This window comes from Anoplopoma fimbria, chromosome 5 (assembly GCF_027596085.1).
Source record: "Anoplopoma fimbria isolate UVic2021 breed Golden Eagle Sablefish chromosome 5, Afim_UVic_2022, whole genome shotgun sequence".
NCBI lineage: Eukaryota > Metazoa > Chordata > Actinopteri > Perciformes > Anoplopomatidae > Anoplopoma > Anoplopoma fimbria.
This window is the reverse complement of record NC_072453.1, coordinates 5,722,455-5,746,291: the sequence shown is the minus strand read 5'-3', so window position 1 is coordinate 5,746,291 and position 23,837 is coordinate 5,722,455. Positions and strand designations below refer to the sequence as shown.

General features: G+C 39.3%; 1 protein-coding gene across 1 annotated transcript in view; it reads left to right on the top strand.

The window, feature by feature from the left end:
* Positions 1-20,804, top strand: part of mpp2b (MAGUK p55 scaffold protein 2b) — a 40,036-nt gene extending 19,232 nt beyond the window's left edge. Inside the window, exons 3-13 of the mRNA XM_054598414.1 lie at positions 5,678-5,778; positions 11,757-11,909; positions 12,202-12,357; positions 13,023-13,250; positions 16,252-16,383; positions 16,478-16,580; positions 17,650-17,718; positions 17,806-17,967; positions 18,285-18,487; positions 18,825-18,953; positions 19,491-20,804. Of these exons, the coding sequence (XP_054454389.1) occupies positions 5,678-5,778; positions 11,757-11,909; positions 12,202-12,357; positions 13,023-13,250; positions 16,252-16,383; positions 16,478-16,580; positions 17,650-17,718; positions 17,806-17,967; positions 18,285-18,487; positions 18,825-18,953; positions 19,491-19,667 (1,613 nt within the window). The 3' untranslated portion in view covers positions 19,668-20,804. The remainder of the gene's footprint in view (positions 1-5,677; positions 5,779-11,756; positions 11,910-12,201; positions 12,358-13,022; positions 13,251-16,251; positions 16,384-16,477; positions 16,581-17,649; positions 17,719-17,805; positions 17,968-18,284; positions 18,488-18,824; positions 18,954-19,490) is intronic.
* The last annotated feature ends 3,033 nt before the right edge of the window (positions 20,805-23,837 follow it).

The following is a 23,837-nucleotide window of genomic DNA, read 5'->3' as shown; positions in this document are numbered from 1 at the left end:
GCATTGATATTAAAGTGACTATAATCGATATGTTGTATCAAATGACAATGTGAAAATAATGTGGCAATGAAAACCTTGTGATGAACCTTCAAAGAATTCTTACCTGAATCTGCAGCACCAGAGCTTTGTAGCGTGTTTCGGCTCATTTAGTTGTCTGGCCCACAACCTCACTGTTTTGGTTCCTTCCCACCACTCACATAATGTTGTTGTTGCAGCAACAGGGAGCTGTTCTAAGCGAAGAAGCTCTAATAACCAACGTACATTACCTGCTCAGCACCAAACAGCAGACAGACATAGATAGCAACTAGCAGCTAGAGTCCCTCTGGAGTTGCTGGAAACCAAACACAGAGTACACTACCTGTGCTAGTTTACGGTCTGCCCATTACCTGTTAATACTGTATGTACCGTATTTTCCGCACTATAAGGCGCACTTAAAAGCCTTTAATTTTCTCAAAAAACGACAGTGCGCCTTATAATCCGGAGCGCCTTATATATGGATTCATTCTGGTTGTGCTTACTGACCTCGAAGCGATTTTGTGTGGTACACGGCGCTCTGTCAAAATGTTTTAGTACGACTTTGGTAAACTACAAAGCCGCACCGCAGCAGCATTACGGCTACCGTAGTCAGGAGCGTCGCGGAGTAATACATACTGTGCTTCACCATAATATTACAGTGTGTGTGTATAAGGACCCAACATGGCTCCTGTCAAGAGACACGCTGACGACGCGGACTTCAAACTCAAGGCTGTCAGTCACGCAGTAGAACATGGGAATAGAGCAGCTGCGTTAATGAATCAATGGTACGGAATTGGAGGAAGCAAGAAGATGACCAGCGCCAAGTAAAGACAGAGTTTCCGAGGGAACAAAGCGAGATGGCCACAGTTAGAGGACAAAATTGAACAGTGGGTTATTGAACATGATTTAGCGGTTTCATACTGGTTTTTTTTACGTGTTACAACTGAACAGGGTTGGGAGTTATTGTGAATACGCTCATTAACGTTTGAACAATGTTGAGAGTTATTGTGAACACGTTTAATAAAGTTTGACTGACTGACTGTTTTGTTTCGCTTAATGCGCCTTATAGTCCGGTGCGCCTTATATATGAAAAAAGATCGAAAATAGACCATTCATTGACAGTGCGCCTTATAATCCAGTGCGCCCTATAGTGCGGAAAATACGGTAATAGTGCTTCTTTCAGTTACCACGATGGGTCTGGGTAACGCATTTACTGTATTTGCATTGAAAGACAGTTTGTATACATCAATGACTTTCAACAGACCCGACTGCTTTCATTGGCAGAAAGTAGAAAGAGTCAGCTTCACACGTTACTCCTCTGTTTTTACTTCCCCATGAGGATTCAGCATGGAGAAACAGAAACACAGCCGCATCTCCCACATCTCTTCCTCCATGTTCCACCCTCCCTCAGCTGTCCTCTCCTACCTCTCTCTGTTTCCCTAACCTCCACTCCATAGCAACAGAACAACCTTCACTAAGTGCTGGCTAAGAGGTTCATGTTCCCCCCGCTGTGCTCTATCCACAAACAATAACAACCCAGATTGTTTGGCTGCCTCCATGACATTGAGTTTAATGTTAACCCTCACTGGAGTTGAAGTTGTTCTCAGATGAGACTTTAAGAGACAAAAGCACCTTTTATTCATGGTTCTTTGTGACCATGGAGAGTGAGCTCTTATTCTGCTAAGATGAAGACCTCCACAATGTGTTATTATTGTAAATTTGCAATTCACTTTGTTTTTTAATTGTTTTCTCTAAAGCTTAAATGGCAGTTTTCTCCTCCAGTTTTTAACTATTGTATACACCACCTCAGTCTCTTGGGAACTTTTGATTTTTTTCATGGTTATCTATCTGTTCTATTGGGACCCATCTTTATTAAGTTAACCCAATAAAGACAAGACATTCTCAAGCATGAGAAGAGCTTTAAATATGACAACCGTTCCCTGGAAGAGCACATGACTGACATGTAGCTGGTTCAGTTTGTTTGCACACCTGGGCCTTACTTTCTTCACATAAGACCCCCGCAGGTATATTATTACGCAAATGTCAACATGCAATTTTGATGCTGGATTGACACATGAGCAGAGGAAAGATCAATAATGTTGGTGATTTAAAAAAAATGCTGTTTGGTCCTGGCTGTGCAGTTTTATATGAAGCTTAAACAAGTTTATGCAAGGGAGGATGGTTTTGACAGAAGCATTATGCAAGATGAAATACTTATTTTCAAAAGAAAGTTGCTGTTTAGAAAAAAAAGGAATTGGATACAGTATCTTAGTCTGACATTCAGACCTCATCCTATCTGAACTTTGGACCTGTTGACCAATCCTATGTTGTTTAAGCTTTGATGCCTGCCAGTGAAAATAAGAGATGAACCCTATTTATCTATATAGAGAGAAGAAAGCCAAAGAGACCAGAGAAGGAGGACAAGTTGGATTTTTAATGATCTCTATGAATAATAGAAAGATCCCAGGCGTACTCAGCACTAGGAAAATGGCTATTATTCTCCGGTTGCTTCAACACCTTCTTTTTGACTCCTCTGTGACGTTCCAGCAATGGCACCATCGCGCAATATGTAATGCGAAGTCAACATTTTTGTTCAACATCCTTGACGAGCAGTAGAGAACCAGTCCATTTGATCAGAATAGTAACGTCTGATTGGGCCTGGAGTTAAAGTGTAGAGGAGAACATGATCAGTGACGTGTAAATGTAGTGAGACAGCATGGGCATGTGAGAGAAAGTAGTGGAAGTTGTGAAACAATGAGAAAATGTAAAAAAAAACATAACTCTACAGTACGCACGCGTCGACTCGAAGCAGAGACAATCTAACATCGGGAAAAATGATGACGTGGCAACAATGCCGGCGTACAGTAGTGGTAATTAAAGAGAATTATGTAGGACCAGTAAACCGAGCCTGATGGTCTGATATTTTCTGCCAGGCGCAAATCTGGCAGAGCTGGCATTTGTGAGAAAATAGAAGAAAAGCAAGACTTCACTGCGGAAGACTTGTGTTGTCTTTCATCGCTTTCTGTCTGTTAATCTGAGTGAAAGTGAGGATGAGGACAATTGTTCTTATGACTGTTTGTACATGGATATACACCAAATGTGCACTTAAAAATACTTTTAAAACAACAAACAATAGAACTCAGAAGAAAACCAAAAATAGTTTTCTGCTCAATTTCAAAATATCTAGTACCTCATCACTCTTCTTTAAGCATCTTTACAAAAAACAACTCCCACTGTTCTGCTGAACAAGAGAAACATAAATCATTTGCCAGCTTCGTGACAGACCTGAGCTGCACACAGAAACACAACTGTTGTGTTGTGTGTTAACAGTGAGTGCCACTGAAACGCTCACTGTTCATATTGTTCAATTGTACAGCAATAATAAACATTTCTTAGCAATTTTTCTTCCTGTGTCTTCACTCCATTTGGGCATTAAAAAGGATAATTATAAGGGGATTAGAGAACATTTTCTGTTTGAGTTGATAGTTTTGAGTCCACAATGTAATTTTGTTGTTTATTGTCAATAGAGCAGCTGCAGGCTGCACATCAATGACGCTGCTGAATAAAAGCACAGGGCTAGAGAGACCTATTCATGACTCGTAAATTGTCACAAATCTCATTTTTCACAAGACAAATGCAAATTCTTCCATTAAGTGGTATTCTGTGAATCATTGGAAACTTAAATCACGGGCATGGTGCGATGGAGGCCAGAGGCCAGCTTGAAAAATCTCAAGCTGTTGGTTGGATTGCCATGAAACGATGTACAGACAATAGACTGCATGGTTCAGACAGGCATGCTACCCAGAGTGATTGTGATTGGATGACTTTTAATCTAGGTCCGACAGAAGGTGGACGTTTGTTGTTTTTAGTCTTAACAACTGTTTGATGGATTGAAATTTGGTTCCGGCATTCATGCTCAGGATAAATTGTCACTTTGGTTTATGTATAAATACTTGTAAAATTAAGAAATATCCCATTTTTTGTGCTAATAAGCAAATGTTAGAATTATAACTCGCTGAACTAAGATGTTGAAAGTGAGAAACATTAAACCCTCTAAACATGGTCATTGTGAGCAGGTTGCCATGCCAAAAGTAGCATTTGGCTCAAAGCAGTGCTGTTCTTCAGTATAGCCTCACAGAGCCCCTAGCCTGGCCATAGACTTGTTATTTATTGGCTTTTGTGCCATTTGTCTCTTTAAATGCATCTGTATAAATTAACCTGGACCCGACCATCGATCTCATTATTTCCTGTAGTCGTACACAGATTCATTCTTTTTAAATATGCCAGCTTTCTAGTTCCCTCCTATAATTCAGCTCAATAGGAAGATCACAGACATTCATTTCATTCTGGAACATACCCACTATACTATATGCAACATTTCCAGAGTTACTGGAAATGTCGCATTTAGAATAGTGGGTACACTTCATAATATAAAATAGTACTTAGTATAGACAGATTTTATTTTTGCCATCAGTTTCCAGTAAAATAAATCAATATGCTTTATATCACTTATATATGATATATACATGAGACCTATGAATTTGGTCGTGCAGGATCTGTGGTGGATCACCAATCTGCTTGCATTGTGGGGAAAAAAGGGTTGTATATTTAGCTTTGCAAACAAAGACATTCAGAGTAAGTTACAGCAGACAAATGATCCCTGTGAATAGAAATACCCACTCCTCTGACAGTCATGTCCGCTGTGATTAAGGCCTGCTGTTGCGTCATATTCCAAGTCTGTGGATACGCTTTGACGCTAGACTGAACCTTCCTTGACCATCAGAAAATTGTTGACAACACATTGCATCGTTGCGTGATCGGTCAACTTATTGATTGATGTCTGTGGTTTCGAGCTTTGATTTAACATCTTTAAAAAAGGCTACATATGCGTGCATGTATTTCCTTTATCGGCCTATCATCAATTGACTTTGGCCATATAAGAATCCAATCTTATCCGGCTTCTTAAACAAGAGACTTTAGTTTAGTACAGACAAACAAACTGATAAAGACTGAATAAATCATACGCAAACAGGCAAAAAAAGGGTTTATTTTCACAGCAACTTTGTTGTTGTTGCAATTGTGTTGCTTTCAAAAATATCATTTATTCAAATAGAATTTCCAAAATGATAAACAAAATGTGTGTGTGTGTGTGTGTGTGTGTGTGTGTGTGTGTGTGTGTGTGTGTGTGTGTGTGTGTGTGTGTGTGTGTGTGTGTGTGTCCATATTTATTTTCCCAACATTTTTTGTGTGTGTGTGTGTGTGTGTGTGTGTGTGAGCAAGAGAACACTTTGTGTGTGTGTGTGTGTGTGTGTGTGTGTGTGTGTGTGTGTGTGTGTCTGCATAGGAGGGAGGAAGTTGGGAGTTGTGTGAAAAAGATACTGTCGTTTCTGACAGACATAAGAGTCGGGGTGACTGACAGAGGTGAAATTGCCTGGGAAAAGGGAGTGATGCAGCTCCCATCCCTCCCCCCTCCTGCTTACTTTCCCCGCAGCCTCCTCCTCGTTCAGCCACGTAGTGTGGACTACTGTAAATGTGCTGCCTCACTTTCTCTATCTCTTTTTCATTGGGGTGATCTATTCAGTCTATTTCCCATGGGTAACTGAAGAATGTCTTCTTTTTTTTCTGTTTGTGTGTGTGTGTGTGTGTGTGTTCGTGTGTGCAGCCATGCATCAGGCCCTGGACACACTGAGTGACAGCACAAGCTCCACGACTGCCAATGACCTGGACCTTATCTTCCTCAAGGGCATCATGGAGAGCCCAGTGGTGAGAACAACTCTATACTGTAAACATATGTGGAAATGTGTGTACGTGGGTGTTCCATGCAGTAAAAGACATTCAGAGCTTTGAATGGGACTGTGTCCGGGGAAGGACAGACTAATGGATGAGTCAATGACAAAGGACTTAAACTATATCACAATTACATCCCAACTACACAGGCTAGTTGTATTATGTTGGATGCCAGTGTGTCAGCTGCAAAGTTAAGGATATTTTATGCATGCAAATTTACAATTTAAATGAATTTCGTTAAATGGCAGTGCAGTTTAACATTAGAATTTGATTTCAACATCATCATTTGCATGTGTCTTTGCCTGCATTTTCGCTGACACATGATTCATAACAAATCATTATGTTTTCACAGAGATTTGCATGCGTTATAAGTTTTTACATCATTTAAAATTCAAATTTCTGCTTGCAGTAATTACCCTCAAAAGACAACTTGGATTCATCAAGGACAATCACATTACCATGTTAATGGTCTTGCTTCATTGTTTTCTCATAAGAGAAATTTTATTTTCACTCTCTGTCATTCTGCACAGGCAGCTAAATTCAGATGAAAACCCATGTAAATAGCCAAATAGCAACTCCCTTCTTTGCTGCTTATTCCTGTCACTGGCCCCATTTTTACCTTGCAACACTGATTTCAGAGGCTTTGAGTCATTTTATAACTTTTCTCAGCGGTTTGATGTCGTGAAACGGTATGTTCGGATAGAAGCTCACATCAATAGGGTTATGATTTTCAAGTTCAAACCCGAAGAGGGCAAAGGATGCAAAAATATTTTTAGCATTTGGCATATAATAATATTTAGCTGAACAACACAGAGAAGACATCTGGCTTTTTAAAGGACTGTTAACATTTCTACTGCTGCCCAGCTGTCAGTCATTTTAACAAGGCAACTAAACATTTCTATTGCCAATCAGAGCAAAAGATTGAAATAGCAGTAGGTGAGCAGCACAGTTACCCTTGACACAATTGACATGTTGACAGGTGCAGGTGGAGCAGCAGCCTCTGTGATCAATGTAGAATCCAGGAATGAATGGCAGCCATTAGGTTTTACACTTTTATATTTATTCCAAAAACCTGTTTGAATGCTTAAGTTGAATAGTTTTCTTTGGTTCATAATGATGTAGAATTGAAAATGAAACACTTACACACTATCCATAAGATTTTGTGTGAAATGCTTCTTGCAAAACAAAGAAAAGGACAAGGTTAATGGGACCACAGATTTAAATCAATATGGCAACAATCTCCCACTAGTAGTTGTACATCATCCTGTATAGTGGCAAAGGGAAATATATAGAGTCAACAGCACCTTGTAGTTCAACACAGTAATACTCAAATGCACACTACTAAAGCACTTGTATTACAGCACTCAAAATTTATTGAAAGGGCTGCCGTGCTAGACATACTTGATATACATATGCCTTGTTTTTTTTTGTCCACAGCATGTTTATCAGAATGAACAAGATTCATTTCCAAATCAATGTTGCATTTGCACAGATTTATCCTGGGCAGTTGCCCAGACATTGGATTAAAGCTGGTCCTGGGTGGAAGTTATTCCAAGAGCACTCAGACGTGGCTGGCAATTGTCTTATTGTTTCATTGTAATATTAACACAGGTAAACAGTAAACCCAAATATGATTTAAGAATATATTCACACCATTAATACCTTTCAAAGAGTATCCACCATCTGTCTCTCTTTGATTCTGAAAGTTTCAAATGTTTGTGAACAAAGACACAAAACACTTAAGGTGTTAATGATATAGTTTTTGCATTCAAATATATGATGATGGACGAAACATTTATAGTATATTTATTTATAGTTAAATAGAGCTATGTTGCGATGGTGTTCCAAGAGACAAAACAGAGATGTTTGCAATATCTAACACAAATGATTATTATTTTATTTAGATTTAGGAAACTACAATAAGCTGTTGTTTCAGGTCTCAACACAACTAATGGACTTTGACCTGAAATCCTTAAAATTTAATTTCTAATTTAGACTAGCTTGTAAATCAGATGGCTTTGCTGAATTACACTCAACCTTTGGTCCTCATAGTGATTTGATCCAAAACAGAGTTCATAGTTTCATGATTGATAGCAAATCATCCGTTTACAGCAAACTATCCCCAAACCATTTTTTTTTCAACCTGCTATTTTTCAAGAATTTCAGTTTTTGCAGTTTCATGAGCAGTGAGTGTACCTGAACCAAAGGTTTGATTATGTTGAATACGTAAGATTAACCAAGCACAATGCATGCTCTTTTTCTTACACTGAAACACCACTAAAAATCACTGTCTGCGTAGGAGCAGGTTTGGAAATGAATTTACTTAGTTTTCCTCATGAAACCAATTCCAACTGGTTCTTCATATACACATGGAGGAGAGAGATGAGGTTGTTATGGAGAACAGCTTTTTAAGTGAAGGGAGAAGAGTGAAAGAGCTTAGCAGTGGCAGAGAGTCTACGTCTTTCTCTGGTGTCAAAGTCTTCCTCTTCCTCTTCTTGCCAAGAGCACAATTTTTTACATAACTTTTAAAGTTTGGTTTCTTGAAAAAGCAACAGGAAGAGAAGGAAAGAGTACACTTCTGTTCACTTCAAAAGTAGGCAAGGATAAAGTCGAGATGCAGTTCACATCGTGTACTGAAATTAATTCTGTCCCTTTCCTTTATGCTGTCAACAGTCATTAGTATGGGTTACAACATTTATCATTTCAACATTGCACAGTCAGTGTTAGCTGAGTTGCACTTAGGTGGAAGCCGTTTGTGGCCATGAGGCCTCTCTGACCAGGGAGATGAATTGGTCTGCTGGGCCACATCTCAGAGACTCAGACAAGAGCCAGAGGTAAAACATTGTGCAGTCTCATTCAGTAATTCAGAGGCATTTCTGTACAGGAAATTTGGCGATGGACTATCCACAGGGAGCAGTAGGTGACACTGCACCAAAAGACTCCTGTACTGCTGAAAGCAAAGTCTCTTCTGCTCCTCTTTACCCTGATTTCTCTCTATGTCCCTTTTTGTTTTTGGTTTATTTTCACTAAAGGCTAAGATTAATTTCCTGTATGTGTGCATGCCTTAATAGCACAACACTGGTATTTGTACTGGATGTCTGAGAGGGTTCTCAGAGACATTTTATTGAAGAGCATTACCATAAAATATTAGTCTGCTGATGCAAGCTATGAGTTAAGACGCCTTCCTCAAGGATGTGAAAATGAATTCCAAGATGACCCCATGGTGGATCTATCAACGCTTAACAAGCTATCACTTAATGTGCTGAAAGTGTAAAGAACATGATAACAGGGTTCAGAGCAAGGGACCATGTTTGTGTGCATATGGCATGGTGACTTCAGTGAATTGTGCTGATTGCACCACCCTCACTACAGAATGATGCAATCAGCCAAACCTGAAATTCTATAATGAATCTGAAGGATGATTCGGCCAGCAATGATACGATACTGACAACAGGCGCTATTATCATGCAAGAGGGCTTCTACACTGCTTGAATATTATCAGCTATGACTGTGGCACTGACTAAATGCTTGGCTCTTTATCTGACGGAGCAATCAGGACTATTGAGACCTTTAGGACAGCTTAATGATCTGTATTTAGACATTCAGTTTTGTGTTTTTTAACTGAACTTCCAAGCTATCACATTCCCCTGTTCAGACTGTAAATTACACTCCAAGGTCTTTGTTAAATAGTACCATGCGGCCTCCAAAACATTGAATTCTGCTTATATACAAACCAGTTTGTGCAAAACTATTTGAGTTATTATCTGACAAGTGGTCAAATCTTGACAATTCTGTAAGAACGGAAACAGAATTCATGACTAAAAGCTTGTCTTCACATGCTGTAGTCTACCTTTTCTAATGTAGCACTCAGCGCTCACCATGGAGTAACATTCTGCTTTAAAAGAAAATCATAATGAATTGGATGCAGTCAAAGGCAACGTGAGAGACTGTCTATTCAAGTTCCATTATTTTAAGTGGAATTAGTGATACCGACTGTGGCAATAAGTAAATAACAAGATAATGTCTCATCATGCTAAAACAATACAGTACAGAAGAGTCATACAGTTACACAGCCATATCTAACATTATTAAACATTAGTCATCATAAGCTACTGGTCATACCGGACCAAGTAAGGCTGTAGCGGCAAAACCCCTCAGTGTATTGAATTATGCACTGGTTTTTTTTTTGCTGATGAATTCAAGTTTTTATATCCAAGATGATGAATATGTTGTTTTCTTTGTCAGAAGTTTAAAAAAAAGACAAAAGTCTTCCCTTAAGTAATTCTAAGTAATATTTTCTTTATCAGCCACCATTGATAACCATTGGGAACAAGTTTGATCTAATTACAGCACCAGCCACTGAGCATTAGTGGTGAGATGTGCTACATTTTTAAATTGGAGAAGAGAAGACTGGCTACCCAAACCAGAAATCCATCAGATATATGTAATGGAGATGCAGAATACAATTATAACACTGCTTTGTCATATCCTTTTTGTCTTTAGAACAGCAGTGCTCATTAGCCTTTATAGCTGAGATGTCTCGGTACGTACAAGGACGATTAGTAGTGTCTTGAAATTATAATGAAATCTGAATTTTAAAAAGCCTAAATTTTCAGTACTTTTGAGGGTACTAGTGTCAATGAAAGAGTTTATATCAACAACTTGAAAGGCTGATATAGTAAAAACGTAACAGGACATAAGCAAAACATGCTTATCTTAGTCATTTTAGACATAAATAATATTTTTTATCTTTTCAAATCTGACCAACTAATTTAAAGTGTTGTCAAAACAGACGCATGCCTCAGAAATTGTGTCCATGGCTGTCGAAAAGGTGTAAGTGCCAGACACTGACGGCTCGCTCCATCAGGTTAAGAAGAATTCTGCCAAAATAACAAATGAACAAAATCCTTCTGCCGCCTCACTGAATCACTGTGTTTAAGCCGATGTGCAAATAACTTTGTCTGTGCGGATATGTGTGCTGTGCTTGTGCGTGTGTAGTAAAGTGCATATGATGAGGCTGTGTACATGCAGGCAATAGAGAACATCTGTTTGTGTGCATCCGTGCACCATATCCTGTCTCTCGGCAGGGATCCTTCCTCTTTTCCTCAGCAAACAAACAACGTGGCTGCCAGAGTAGTCATCAGTCCCAACAGACAAATCCTCTGAGGGAACGCCTTGACACTGTGTATCTTCAAATACAAGATTGCTTGGAGTGCAGCCGCAAGAAGTGCAACTGTAAATTACTGTTGATACGTTAAGGGTTTAAACAGAAAATTTGTTTCTGTTTTTGTTGGTTCATTTTTTATCATATTTCAGTACAGATATCTCAGGACATTTTGCAAAACAATACAGTGTACAACATAACAGAAATATCCCAAACCAAAATGCAGGCCCATGATAAAAAATGAATGACTTTATCCTTTCTCATCTGATGCATTTTGTATCTGTGACCCAGCACCAGAGATGTGGAAACCATATCCAATAACCACAGCCCCCTGCGTCCATGGCAGCAGAGAAGGAGAAAGTGAAAAATGAATGTTCCCTGAAATATTGATGTTTCACAGCAACAAACCGAGAAAAACCTGCCGGGTGCAAGATTTGACCCAAGTTTGTGCTTAGCTTTCTTGGTTTTTGTAACTTTCATTGTGAATTTATGAGTGCAGTCTGTGTGTTGCTCTCAGCAGGGGTTGGCTTCAGGTTGCTGTTGGTCATTTGTTATCGTGCCCTTTTTCCGTGTTAACCGAAAAAAATCCTGCAGAAGTCAGAAAACATGTTGTTATAACTCAGTAAAGTGCATTAACTGCTCACGAAGAAGGTGAAATAAAGGAACTAAATGTCATAGATTCCTTTTCTGAAAGACTGGTAGCAGCAAATCATGGAATCAGGAAATCCTGGCACTTGTGCTGGGAGAATGAACCTGAAGTAACATCTGTTTTATGTTCATTAACTCCCAGGCCCATGAGCAGTTTGAGGAGCCCAAGCTGGAGGCTGTGAGGGAGAACAACGTGGAGCTGGTCCAGGACATCCTCAAGGAGCTCAACCCGCTCACAAACAGGAGCCAGGCAGTGGACGAGCTGGTCCGCATCCTGAAGGAGCCTCACTTTCAGGTCTTACACCTCACAGCAAACTGTAGCTTTAATTAACAGTCACTCATTGATTTCTTTTCAAAGTGATGCTCCTGCTTAATGATGCGTGTTGTGCTAGCATGGATAAGATTGATTTGGAGCTTAAGTATTAGTTTCAGTCCATGCAGTGACTGACGGTTACTCTGCACAGACCAGAGAAAGGACACCTGGTTCGACAGTATAGCGTGATCCTGTTATCATCTTACAAGTGGAAAAAAAGTTCCATCATCAGTGCCATCATCAGTGTTTGTGTCCACTGATGCTCTGCTCACAGTCCCTCCTGGAGACCCATGACTCTGTGGCGTCCAAAAACTACGAGACACCGCCCCCCAGCCCCTGTTCCTTCATGGACGCAGCCCTCAACAACCAGCCTGTTCCCCCAGACGCCGTCAGGATGGTGGGCATCCGAAAGGTGTCTGGCGAGCACCTGGTAAGTCTACTCAGTTAATGAGCGACCCACTGTAATCAGTAAGGCAGGATAGAGCCTTCCTGTAAACTGTGAACGGATAAAACCGCCTTGATTAATGGCATGATTAGTGTTTTGGAAGCGGCACATGCACTCAGTATAATGAGATTTTTTTTTGTAGCATTGTTAAAAAGAGAAACAGGTCACATTTAAACTGCCTTGCAGCACAAAGGGGAAATTTATTTTGACATATTGTTGAATAATACCAGCGATAGCTTCGCCACCTGCTATATTGTCTCACTTGTAGCACCAACTCTCCATAAGTGGAAACTGATTGGGACAAATAAGAAGCACTGACTGACAGTAATTTAACTGCAAAAAAGCAAACATCCTGAAACGTATCTTTTTTTTTTGCCTAAATTTCTTCTTAATGGAAAAGTTGCAATAGTTTTTTGCAGGCAGCATCTGGTGGCCATTACAATAATTGCAGCTTAAGATATTCCTGCGGTAGCTTTCCCTACTCATTGCAAGAACTGTTAATTAATTGACTAGAATTATACTGTTATTGTTCTGAAGAGTTCAAATTTGTGTTGGTCTGAAATAGATTTAGTTTTTTCTGATGAAGGTAACCCACTTAACAACTGATTATTGTATTTTGACTGTGTGTGCGTGCGTGCATGCGTGTGTAGGGAGTGACGTTTCGAGTGGAGAATGGCGAGCTAGTGATAGCCAGGATCCTCCACGGCGGCATGATTGACCAGCAAGGCCTGCTCCACGTGGGTGACATCATCAAGGAGGTGAACGGGCAGGAGGTGGGCAACGACCCAAAAGTGCTCCAGGAGATGCTGAAGGAGGCCAGCGGCAGCGTGGTGCTGAAGATCCTGCCCAGCTACCAGGAGCCACACACACCAAGACAGGTCAGCCTGGGGGATATACACATCAAATCAATCATCGCAAGCATAAATATGTTATATATATATGTATATTATGTGTATATGTATGTATATATATATATATATATATATATATATATATATATATATATATATATACATATACACACACACACACACACACACACACACACACACACACACACACACACACACACACACACACACACACACAGAAATAAATAAAAAAGTGTAAAATCAGTTCATGACAAAGGATGCATATAGCTCATTTACTGTTTGTGCTTGTTTACAGCATTATGACAACTTGTGTTTAAAATGTCTTGGTGACACATTGAGTCTCATTCTCTTTCAACGTAAAATACATTTCTGATCACCCCTCCTGAAATAGATATTGCACAAAAGGTTTGATTAGTTTGAAAGGATACTGTCATTTCCATCAGTCAAGTAAGTACCACTCACTGTCCTCCCTGGCACTCTTCCTGCTGCCTGTAACCTTGTGTGCTGTGCCAAGAATCATATATCTATCTTCTATAGCAGGACTTTGTAGATGACTTTGGCTATTTAGCTGTAACAGCTGCTGTCCAGGTTTGTTACTTATCAAAATGTAGGGTCATTTTCTGCTCATACATAATGGGTCAATAATTGAAGTATGCAAAAACAAGAGTGATCCACAGACCTCTCATAACACTGGAGTCCTTGTCCTTTCTCATGCATTCCTTTCCTCCTGTGGTTATAAAGTTCAAATCAGAAATATTATTTTAATTTGTTGAATATCCATTATTTGTATTACTCAAGAGTGTTTTATCAGCTGAACAAAATAATGGATTAGTTGTGGCTCTCCTTGGGTTTACTAGCTTCTGAAAACTAGCTTTCTAAGAGCCATATGAGGCTACTCACACTAAAAATGTGACCCAGTTTAAAGTGAGGGGAAATAAACGACTTATGTTGCCTGGTGATGCCAACAGGATGGGAGGATGGAGCCCGTCGGAGAATGCGGTACATGCAGATCGAGATGTGTTGGGTATAAGGCTCTGTGACTGACTGGTCTCAGCAGTAGAGAAGAGGAACACTCGAGCTTGAAGAAGCCATGCTTAATGAATTACACTAGAAACCAAAATACTGGAACATATTCTAAAATGCTGGGAAATTATGTAGAGAGGGTTTATTTATGTGAGGTTTATTAGCACGGAAATGCATATGTATTTGAAGCGTCTTATTGGGTAAAATTGTTGGGTAAAAAGATTATATCTCTAAAATTTCAGAAAAATAGTGAAAGGTCAAAAGTTGATTTTCTACCAGAATTTATATTTTAGCCATGCTAGCAATGTCGGACATTTGGTTAGACTCCCACTTTGTCCGGACTAAAATATCTCAACAACTGATTACTTACACTGACATTTTTACAGCCATCCTCTATGCCCAGATGATGTCACCTACTGACTTTAGTGATCCTTACTAGTCCTCTAGCATCAGCCAGGTTTGCATTTCTGGTTTTGAGTAAAAATGTCTCTTAAAAACTAGATGCATTGCCATAAAGTTTGGTATACACATTCATACCGAGACAGGCTTCAAGTTGTTTTCATGGAAGTGACATGAAGCAACAAACGTCCACCCGACATTTGGCGCTGCAGTGATGGGCGTTATGCGCTGCAAATCAATGTTGAGCAGGTCCGTCCAATCACGTTTTTGTTTAACACAACTACGTCAAGGAGAACTTCAACAATACTGGTTAGCGACAGCGTAGCTGACCACGCTTGGCTGTTTTTGATGCTTTTATTGCTTTTAACATTAACATCCTGTTACATTATGCTTTTGGCTTTATATTAGCCAGACAATTCCCTCAGCGTGTAGAGGAACTGTCATTTTTGGAAATGATAACATGCAAACTATACCAAAAGTGGAATTTGCAGGTTTACATATGACGGCAGCTTTACAGTTGATTTTCCTTCGGATGGCAGCAGCCAATCTGGCAGAAATCCTTTAAAATGGCTTTCATATAAGAGAACTTAACCCCCTCACATTTCTTAGGGGTTATTAACTGAAAAGAGTGCGTTCTGAGTCATGGCTCTTTCGAACATTCCATAAAGTGCAGGCTTTTCTGTGAATAGACATTTCTACAGTATATCGTTTATGGACCTTTGCTTTGTGAAACCAGAGCATACAACTCTTTCCTTTTCTTTTTTTTATGATATCAGCCCAGAACATCAAAGTGCTCACTTGAACACTTCATAGCTGCTGTCAGTTAGAGGCATTAAAAAGTGATTTGGCTACGCTCACACAGTAAAGTGCTGTGTAGGTGGATGTTGTACTGTATGAGGAGTTGCGAAGGATAAGAGTTGTTTGCAAAAGTTCCCTCTAAATGTAATCCAGCTGTGTGTGTATCACGCCTTGAGGTTTGCATTCACATGGTGACTAAACTCAGCTGACCGCTCCCTTTGGCCAGTTAGTGACTGTGAGTGTGTGCCTGTCTGTCCATTGTGTCATTACAGGGGTGGAACGAGACACACACAGTACATAAGGGGCTGGCAGCCTTTTTTATGCATCAGTTCAGTACAGGAAAAGGCGTCAAGTGCAAGGGGGATGGGATGGTTGCCATGGCTACAGATTTTGGCTCCCTCTCTCTCTTTATTTCTGTATGTGTGTTTGTGTGTCTCTCTCCGTCTGTCTGTCTCTAAGACTCCTTGTCCTGTCAGTGGGGGTTGGGATAGAGAGTTTATGATCTGAATCCTGAAGCCTTGAGTTGTCGGGGAAAGTGAGCTGAGAGATGGAGAAGACTTTAAGTGCTCAAGGCTGTTTGGCTGTTTCATAGTGCCAGACACTTACTCACCCGATCCCTCTACCACACATCATGGGCTGTGCATACACCACAACAGAGGCAGCACATATAATCATTCCCAGCCTGTTTATTCAGTTAAATGTGTATTTTTTCAATCAGTCTGTTTTGACCTTCATTACAGCAATTTTACTGACACCGTGCCTCTCTTCGACATGTCTATCCATTCAGGCCTTTGTAAAGTGTCACTTTGACTACGACCCATCCCATGATAACCTGATCCCCTGTAAAGAAGCAGGGCTGAGTTTCGACAGTGGAAACATTCTGCAGATTTTCAACCAGGAGGACCTCAATTGGTGGCAGGTTAGTCCCAAGATATTCAACATTTTAGTGCATCAATTGATCGAGCTAAAACTGCTTGTTAGCTTGTTACCTCATTCTTTGTGTGCCCTCCCAGGCCTGTCACATAGAGGGAGGCAGTGCAGGTCTAATTCCAAGCCAGCTGCTTGAGGAGAAAAGAAAAGCGTTTGTGAAGAGAGATCTGGAGCTCGCTACCACAGGTACACCTCTCCGCAGTGTGCAGAAGAGCAGAGAAGCACTTCTCATTATGCAGATTAGACACAGACTCCTCGCCGCACAAACACACCGGCAACAAAGACAACATCTGTTCCTCTCCATATCATACAAGCATTTCTTCTGGCGCCGGCCGCTCATCCTCCCCTCACCTCTACAGCCTGTTACTCTGTCAGTGAGCACTAGAGAACTGGTAATGAGCATCCCTGCAACTCAGGCAGCCAGATTCCAATCTTTTTGTGATTAAGCTGCAGGGTCTGACCTTCACAAACAGCTCTCCTGAGAAGGAGAGTTGATTGAGGAGTGGTGATAAGACCCCCCTTAAATACAAACCTGATCAATAATCATATCTTCTCTTTATGAGATGCGGGGTGAATAGAGGCTCTGCTCCTTTAGATTTATCTGCTCTGTGCAGAGTCCTCAGTAGCAACAAAACAGGTGGTGAGTCACAGGCAGCAGCTTGCCCTTTATTTGTGGAAGAGAGGAAGATGACAGCCTTACTGTACTGCCCTTGGAGCCATGGAAGGACACGTCCGTTTGCTAGCACACTTTCACATATCATACCAACTGAGAGCATGATGTGAATAAAAAAAAAAAAAAAAAAAAAAGTCTAATTCATACATTAAGAAAAATACATCATTAATTAGTACTGCGGCTGTAAGGTGCTAACAAAATTAGCTGTCACAGCTTGATGGGTTGAATTCTGACATGGAAATAAACAACTGATCTCATGTTTGCTTCTTTTCTTGTCTCCGTTTATAAGACATTTTCCCCCTCGGGCTGAATAATCTGCCATATTGAACAGACCGTTAGCAGATCGCCTAGTCACAGGTGTTCTCTGGCAGCAGACTGGTTGCATAGACTGATCAATATTGGCGCACAGTGCCATCTAGTGGCATTGTTTCTCTATAATCTCCAAAGAGTTTGGATTTATGACCCAGCAGTGCATTCACAGACATTCACCTTGATAGTAAATCATTTTGACTTTATTGAAGTGGGCAGCAGAGGTTGTAAGTTTAATTGGGTTTTTTGTTTTTTTTATGTTGTCTGTCTCAGGTCCTCTATGTGCTGGGATGGGTGGTAAGAAAAAAAAAAAGATGATGTATTTGACTACCAAGAATGCAGGTAAGTCACCTCACAAAGTATAATATCACAGTATCTTTTTTATTATGTACAAGTACTCCCTAATTACTGACTAGAATTACTTACTAGAATTTGATCGTCATGAGCTGCGGATATATGAAGAGGTTGCCAAGGTCCCACCCTTCAGGAGGAAGACGCTGGTTCTGATTGGCGCGCAGGGGGTCGGCCGTCGTAGTCTGAAAAACAAGCTGCTGGTGTCGGATCCCCAGCGGTATGGAACCACCATCCCCTGTGAGTGCAGCCATTCATCATCACACTAAAACACATACATACAATGACACAAAATCCATCTTTCGTTTATGTTTTTTGTTGTTACAGTGTTTGTTGTATTGTTGCATGCCTGCTTTCATTTACTGTTTTTCACTTAAATGAATTACATTCTTTGGCATCTTAGTTTGTCATCTTATCCCTTGGTGTTGAAGTTTTGAAGTGTTTTTAAATATATATATGTTTTTTAATTGTTATATTTTCTCCTTTTTTTGATTTCACCCTTGTATTTAAGTGTCCAATTATCTATTTTGTTCTTTTTTTTTTTTTTTATCCTTCAGTCACCTCAAGAAAACCAAAGGTGGATGAGAGGGACGGCCAGATGTACTCCTTCATGAACCGCAGCGACATGGAGTGCGACATCAAAAATGCCCGTTTCTTGGAGCATGGCGAGTATGACGGGAACCTGTATGGCACTAAGATCAACTCTATACATGAGGTGATAGAAACTGGAAAGATCTGCATCCTGGATGTCAACCCACAGGTAGATTCTGTCCCTCTGCCATCTAAACTTCTATACATTAATTATTATGTTTTCCAATGTAAATAACTTCTTATAAAATTGTAATTCAAACCAATTATGTACAGCTAGTGAAGTCCTTTCAGGCTAAGCACACCAGCAATGTTTATCAAAAAGGATCTCTTAATGATCAGCATTAGCTGAAAACACTCAAGTAATTGTATTTGCACACATTAGCTTGATAGACTTGAAGATGCTGCGGTTGCATTTAAATCACATTTTCAACCTAATAATAGTGTTTCATCTATTCCCATTGCCTGCTGTCCAGTGATGCAGTGGTTGTAAATGTTTTTCTCTGAAGGCTCTTAAAGTCCTGCGGACGTCAGAGTTCCTGCCCTATGTTGTCTTCATTGAAGCCCCGGATTTTGAGGTTCTCAAAGCTATGAATAAGACAGCAATTGAGTCAGGAGTTGTTACAAAACAGTTAACGGTAAGTGTGGGTTTTCTTAAAGGCCTTGAAAAGCCATTATTTCATTCATGTTATACTTTGACAAATATGGTCATTACATAAACACTCAGTTTGGAAACAGTTTGTTTATTTCACATCAGAGATTGCTGTCTGTGCTATCTAAGGTTGTTTTTTCAAAACTTTTGACTTTGATCGTTGCTTATTTAATCACAAAAATGTAAGAAAAAAAAAAGGAATACTTTTAAAAACCATGTTTTTATGCGACTTTAAAAGTCAGTGGTCCAAACATTAGAATAAACCAAACAGTTACATGTTGGACCCTAAATAAGATAGACTGAAATGCATCACATGAAATATTATGGATTAGTAATTGGAATACTTAATGTGTTTGATTTATTCAGCATAGCAAACAGGAAAATTTAAACTAAATAGATTTCTGTTGCCCACCACTGTCACTGTTTACTCGGTTCTTCCATTCAAGTAATTGTCTGCTCATTGTATTTATTTTTACCTAATCGTCTCGCTGTCCCATGCCTCTCCCTGAGATGCTCCCTACAGGACTCTGAATTAAAGAGGACGGTGGACGAGAGCGAGCGCATTAAGCGGGCCTATGGACATTACTTTGATCTCTTCATCATAAACGACGGCCTCGAAGCGGCGTTCCGAAGTCTACGGTTGGCACTGGACAAACTGTCAACGGAGCAGCAGTGGGTTCCTGTCAGCTGGGTCTTCTGAAAGTCACAAAGAGCCCGCCAGCAAAGTCCACAGGTCCACAGGTCGAAGGTCAGAGGACGAATTGGTAGCTCCAGAGGGGCTGTGTCCATGCAGTCATTGGTGGTGGATTTCTGTAGTGAAGCGCCAAGCGTCATGAATCAGCGCAAATGACCAGCCTCATGTAGAGCGTTTTTGTACAAACTTAGTGTTCCTCTGTTGAGCCTAACGTCAAGTTGTTCTTTATTTGTCAGAATTGGGATAATTTAATTGATATTTGTTCAGAGGGATTTAGATTGGTTATGAGGTTTAGTGCAATAGTGTGAGTGAGTGTACGTATGTTATCATAAACGTGAAAATAGACTTAGAGTAAAGAAATTGTTGGCAGATAACAGCGCTCTATTGAGGTTTTTTTTTGTTGAAGGATATTGAACTTTTTAGCTTTTCCTACTTTATGTAGTGTAATGTTTACATTGGATTGTAGGACAGATTTGTGAAGGAAAGATACCAAATGTTTGTGATAAAAACTCAATATTTTACCATTTGATCATTACAATATGATTGTATGTGTTCATAAGTGTGCTTTATACTATGTCGCCACTAGTTTGAAAAACAAACAGCAATAGATCATTTTAAACAAAGACATATACGTGCAATACACCTACTCTACATACACATTAGCACATTTTGAGTTGATTTGCAGTCTCGACTTGTTTGGTTTCCGTTTAAATGTCGATTACATTTGACATTTGTTTTCCTGTGCTGGTAAAAGTGTCTGGTTTGTTTGACAGTGAGAAGACCCAGTGAATGGATCACAGTGTCCAACTACTGCCTGCTTGATCCTGTTGGAGTTGTCTTTGTAGCACTGAGAACAACAACAAAAAAATGAAGAAAAAAAATGATGAAGTAGCCTAAAGTATGCACAGATTGTATGATGAAGGCAAATTACTTAAAATTACAGGTTGGACAATTAATGAAAGTTGTTCTGTTTTTTGTTTGTTTTTGATGTACAAAAAGTAAAATATTTATCAGTGGCTTCAAATTCATACTGACTTTTGCCTTAACATGGTTCAAAAGCCAAGGAAACACTCTTATCACTGTACATGTTCCTTAGAATTTAGAGAAAAATAATACTGGCAACTCATTAAATATTTATTTTATTTTCCCTCAAACTTGTAAGTACTGTATTGTAATAAAGAGTATATAGTATAACATCCAGAAACACTTGGTGCTTTGATGATTCTGCTAACTACACTGTAGTTTTGATGATCATATAAAATGTATTAAAATTGAGAATATTGCTGTACTGTTACAAATAATATTAATGTAATTTATTTTAAAGTTAAAATCACAGCATAAAATAAATGACAATACTATTCTTAAAAGTACACAGATACAACGAAAGGTGCGTCAGCATTAGCTGTCACTTAAAATGGAGTTTAACTGGTGGATGCCTGGTGTAGCCTCTGTGGCTGTGGGTGGTTTTGGGTGCTGGATGAGGATGGTGGGGTTGGATGCAGAGGTCCTGTGGATGTCATCCAGTGATGAGGAGCCAGAGGCAGCGTTATTGGATACATCTCGTAGGCAGGTGGCGAGCCCCCTGGCCAAACACTTGTCAGCTTGGGGTCAAACTGCATGAAAGAAAGTAAAATTGTACTGTAGTAACACATTTCATTTTAAAATGGTTACTGTGTCTTTAACTTATTTCTCATATAATAATAAAGAAGGTATGCGACTGAAGATCTCGATTACTAACCTTAGAAACAACACAGCATTTTTCAGAGTAAAGGGAACAGTTCATTTTGAGAAATATGCTTATTGGCTTTCTTGCCTGAGAGTAAGATGAGAAGATTGATACATGCTCATGACTTTAGAGACCAATCTTCTATTTTTTTCGCAAGCAGTTAAGCATATTTCCCAAAATGTATACCTTTTATCAAGTGTTGATTTTTCAGATGCATTTTATTGGAGTTTAAAAATATTAATTTGAGGATCAACTTTCAGAACCACAATATGTCTCTTTCTGGACTACCTAGGTGCCCCTATATGTTAGGAATATAAATGAATAATAGACAAGTATTTTAAATCAGTTTTGAGTGACCCAGTGATTGTGGGTGGCTGTATTGAGGGCTAACTCACCAGTGAGTATGGTGGTGGGTGATCCACAGTGCTGTACCGCGGAGGGAATCTGGCACAATGTCTGTCCTCTTCTGCCCGGTCTTCAGGGCAAGAAACTGTATAGAGCACTGAAGATGAGCGTTCATTTTGCGGTGTTGGTATGGTGATGTCATATTCTGCTCGTTTCTTTTTTGCGTGCAGATAGAAGCAGAGGAGTACCACTGCTATGGACACCACCAGGGCTGGGAATCTAGGAGCACATTTCCATAATTTCAAGAAGTCAAAAAGTCCCTTCCTGTATGGGGGGATACATTCTTGGCTTTATTCAACTACTTACAGATATCGGAAGATATTCTCTACCACAGTCATGGTGGGAATTTATGTCAAATTGCTGACATTACTGTGAGGGGGGAAAAATTGAATCAACAATACAATTCTGTGGAAATTGACATTCAATTACAGTGTGACTTATCTTTGAAATGACAATAATTTAGATTGAATATATAATTACATCCATTATCTGTTCTGAAATACAACAACAGTTTTAATTAGTATTAAATAGAAACAGAATGCACAGAGAACGATATAAGCAATGTGTCCTGACTGATAAGTCAACTGACAAAAATTGTTGAGTGGGCATGAACTGTCATCACAGGATATGAAAACGTATCAGCCTGTACATCTTCAATCCCTCATGAACAATTGTATGAGACTAACTGTCCAATCACAGAGTTGTGACCTAAAGTGATCCTGCAGCTTTTCACCAACAATAATTCCACTTTAAAACCCTTTGAAAACTGTTCAGCACTGTACTACTGGAAAAGTTAAATGAAGACGGTAGGAGTTTAACAATGAGCAGCATACTGTTAGACTTTATAATGTCTGACTTTAACAACTGACAGTGGACCTTCATCCTATAAATCTATTGCTCATTGTAACTGTAGAATTCACACATTTCTAACATATGTTACCTTAACGACACAGAAATAGAAGATAGTCGGATCATTATTTTACAGTGGGATGAGTCCTTACCCTTTTTGAGAATCCAAAACATACAGAAACTGTCCTGCCCTCAGGGTTGCTATAAAAGGATTATGTGTCACTTAGGGAAGTGCACAACCTGAGGAGCTTTTACAGCATTATTGTCTTTTTTAAAGACACAGGACTTAGAGGTGTGCTCATGTGTCTTGTCTATTTCTTGTGTGTGCAATAACAAAATGATGAATTGATGAATGATTGCTATTTATTGCAGCAAACCAAGAACTATGGCATTCCTCAGGGGTCATTTATTAGACCACTCTTGTTCTGTTTCTACTCACGGTAGACAAACTTTGTCATAATAGCAACAAAGTACTTAAGGCTGTATTCATAGCACTATGTGGACTGAAACTCACCTTGATACTTTGTTTTTTGGAAAACCAAAATGAACATTAAAAATTAATTATCAATTTCAAGTTTGAAAACTTAAATAAATTTTATTCACAAGTATACATTTATTTTGTAAATTAAATACAAAAAGTAACCACAATACTATTAAAACATTTAAACAATAAGGGCCTTGACTCAAATATTTTACCTCTTTAGAGAAAACATACATACTGTACATATGGGGGCGTTTATCAGTCAAAAAAAGATTACTCTTTCCATCAAGCACACTACTTACAGGTAGATAAATCCCACACAAATACGTCCCAAATGAAAGTTATATCACATACAAAGACGAAAGGTTACTGGAGTCAAATAAGGGTAAACAAGATTGAGATGTTGCTCATAAAAAAACAAACCACTGTTTATAAAGTTGTGGCACAACTTTGCAAATTAAGTTCAAGAAGAGACCTGTTAATAAATATCAACTGTGAAGTTTCTTCAAAATTCTGGGTACATATCAAAGCAGATATAATAAAGGTACATTTAAATTGCAAAAACTGGCCCTGATTTCAGCTTTAAAAGTAGTTATGTTATGAAATCATTTAAGAACATAATTTCATACTGTCAGCATTGTATTGACTCTTATTTGATTCCATAGACCCACCATGTGATAAAAAGGTACATACAGTTTGTTAAAGCTAGAAGGTG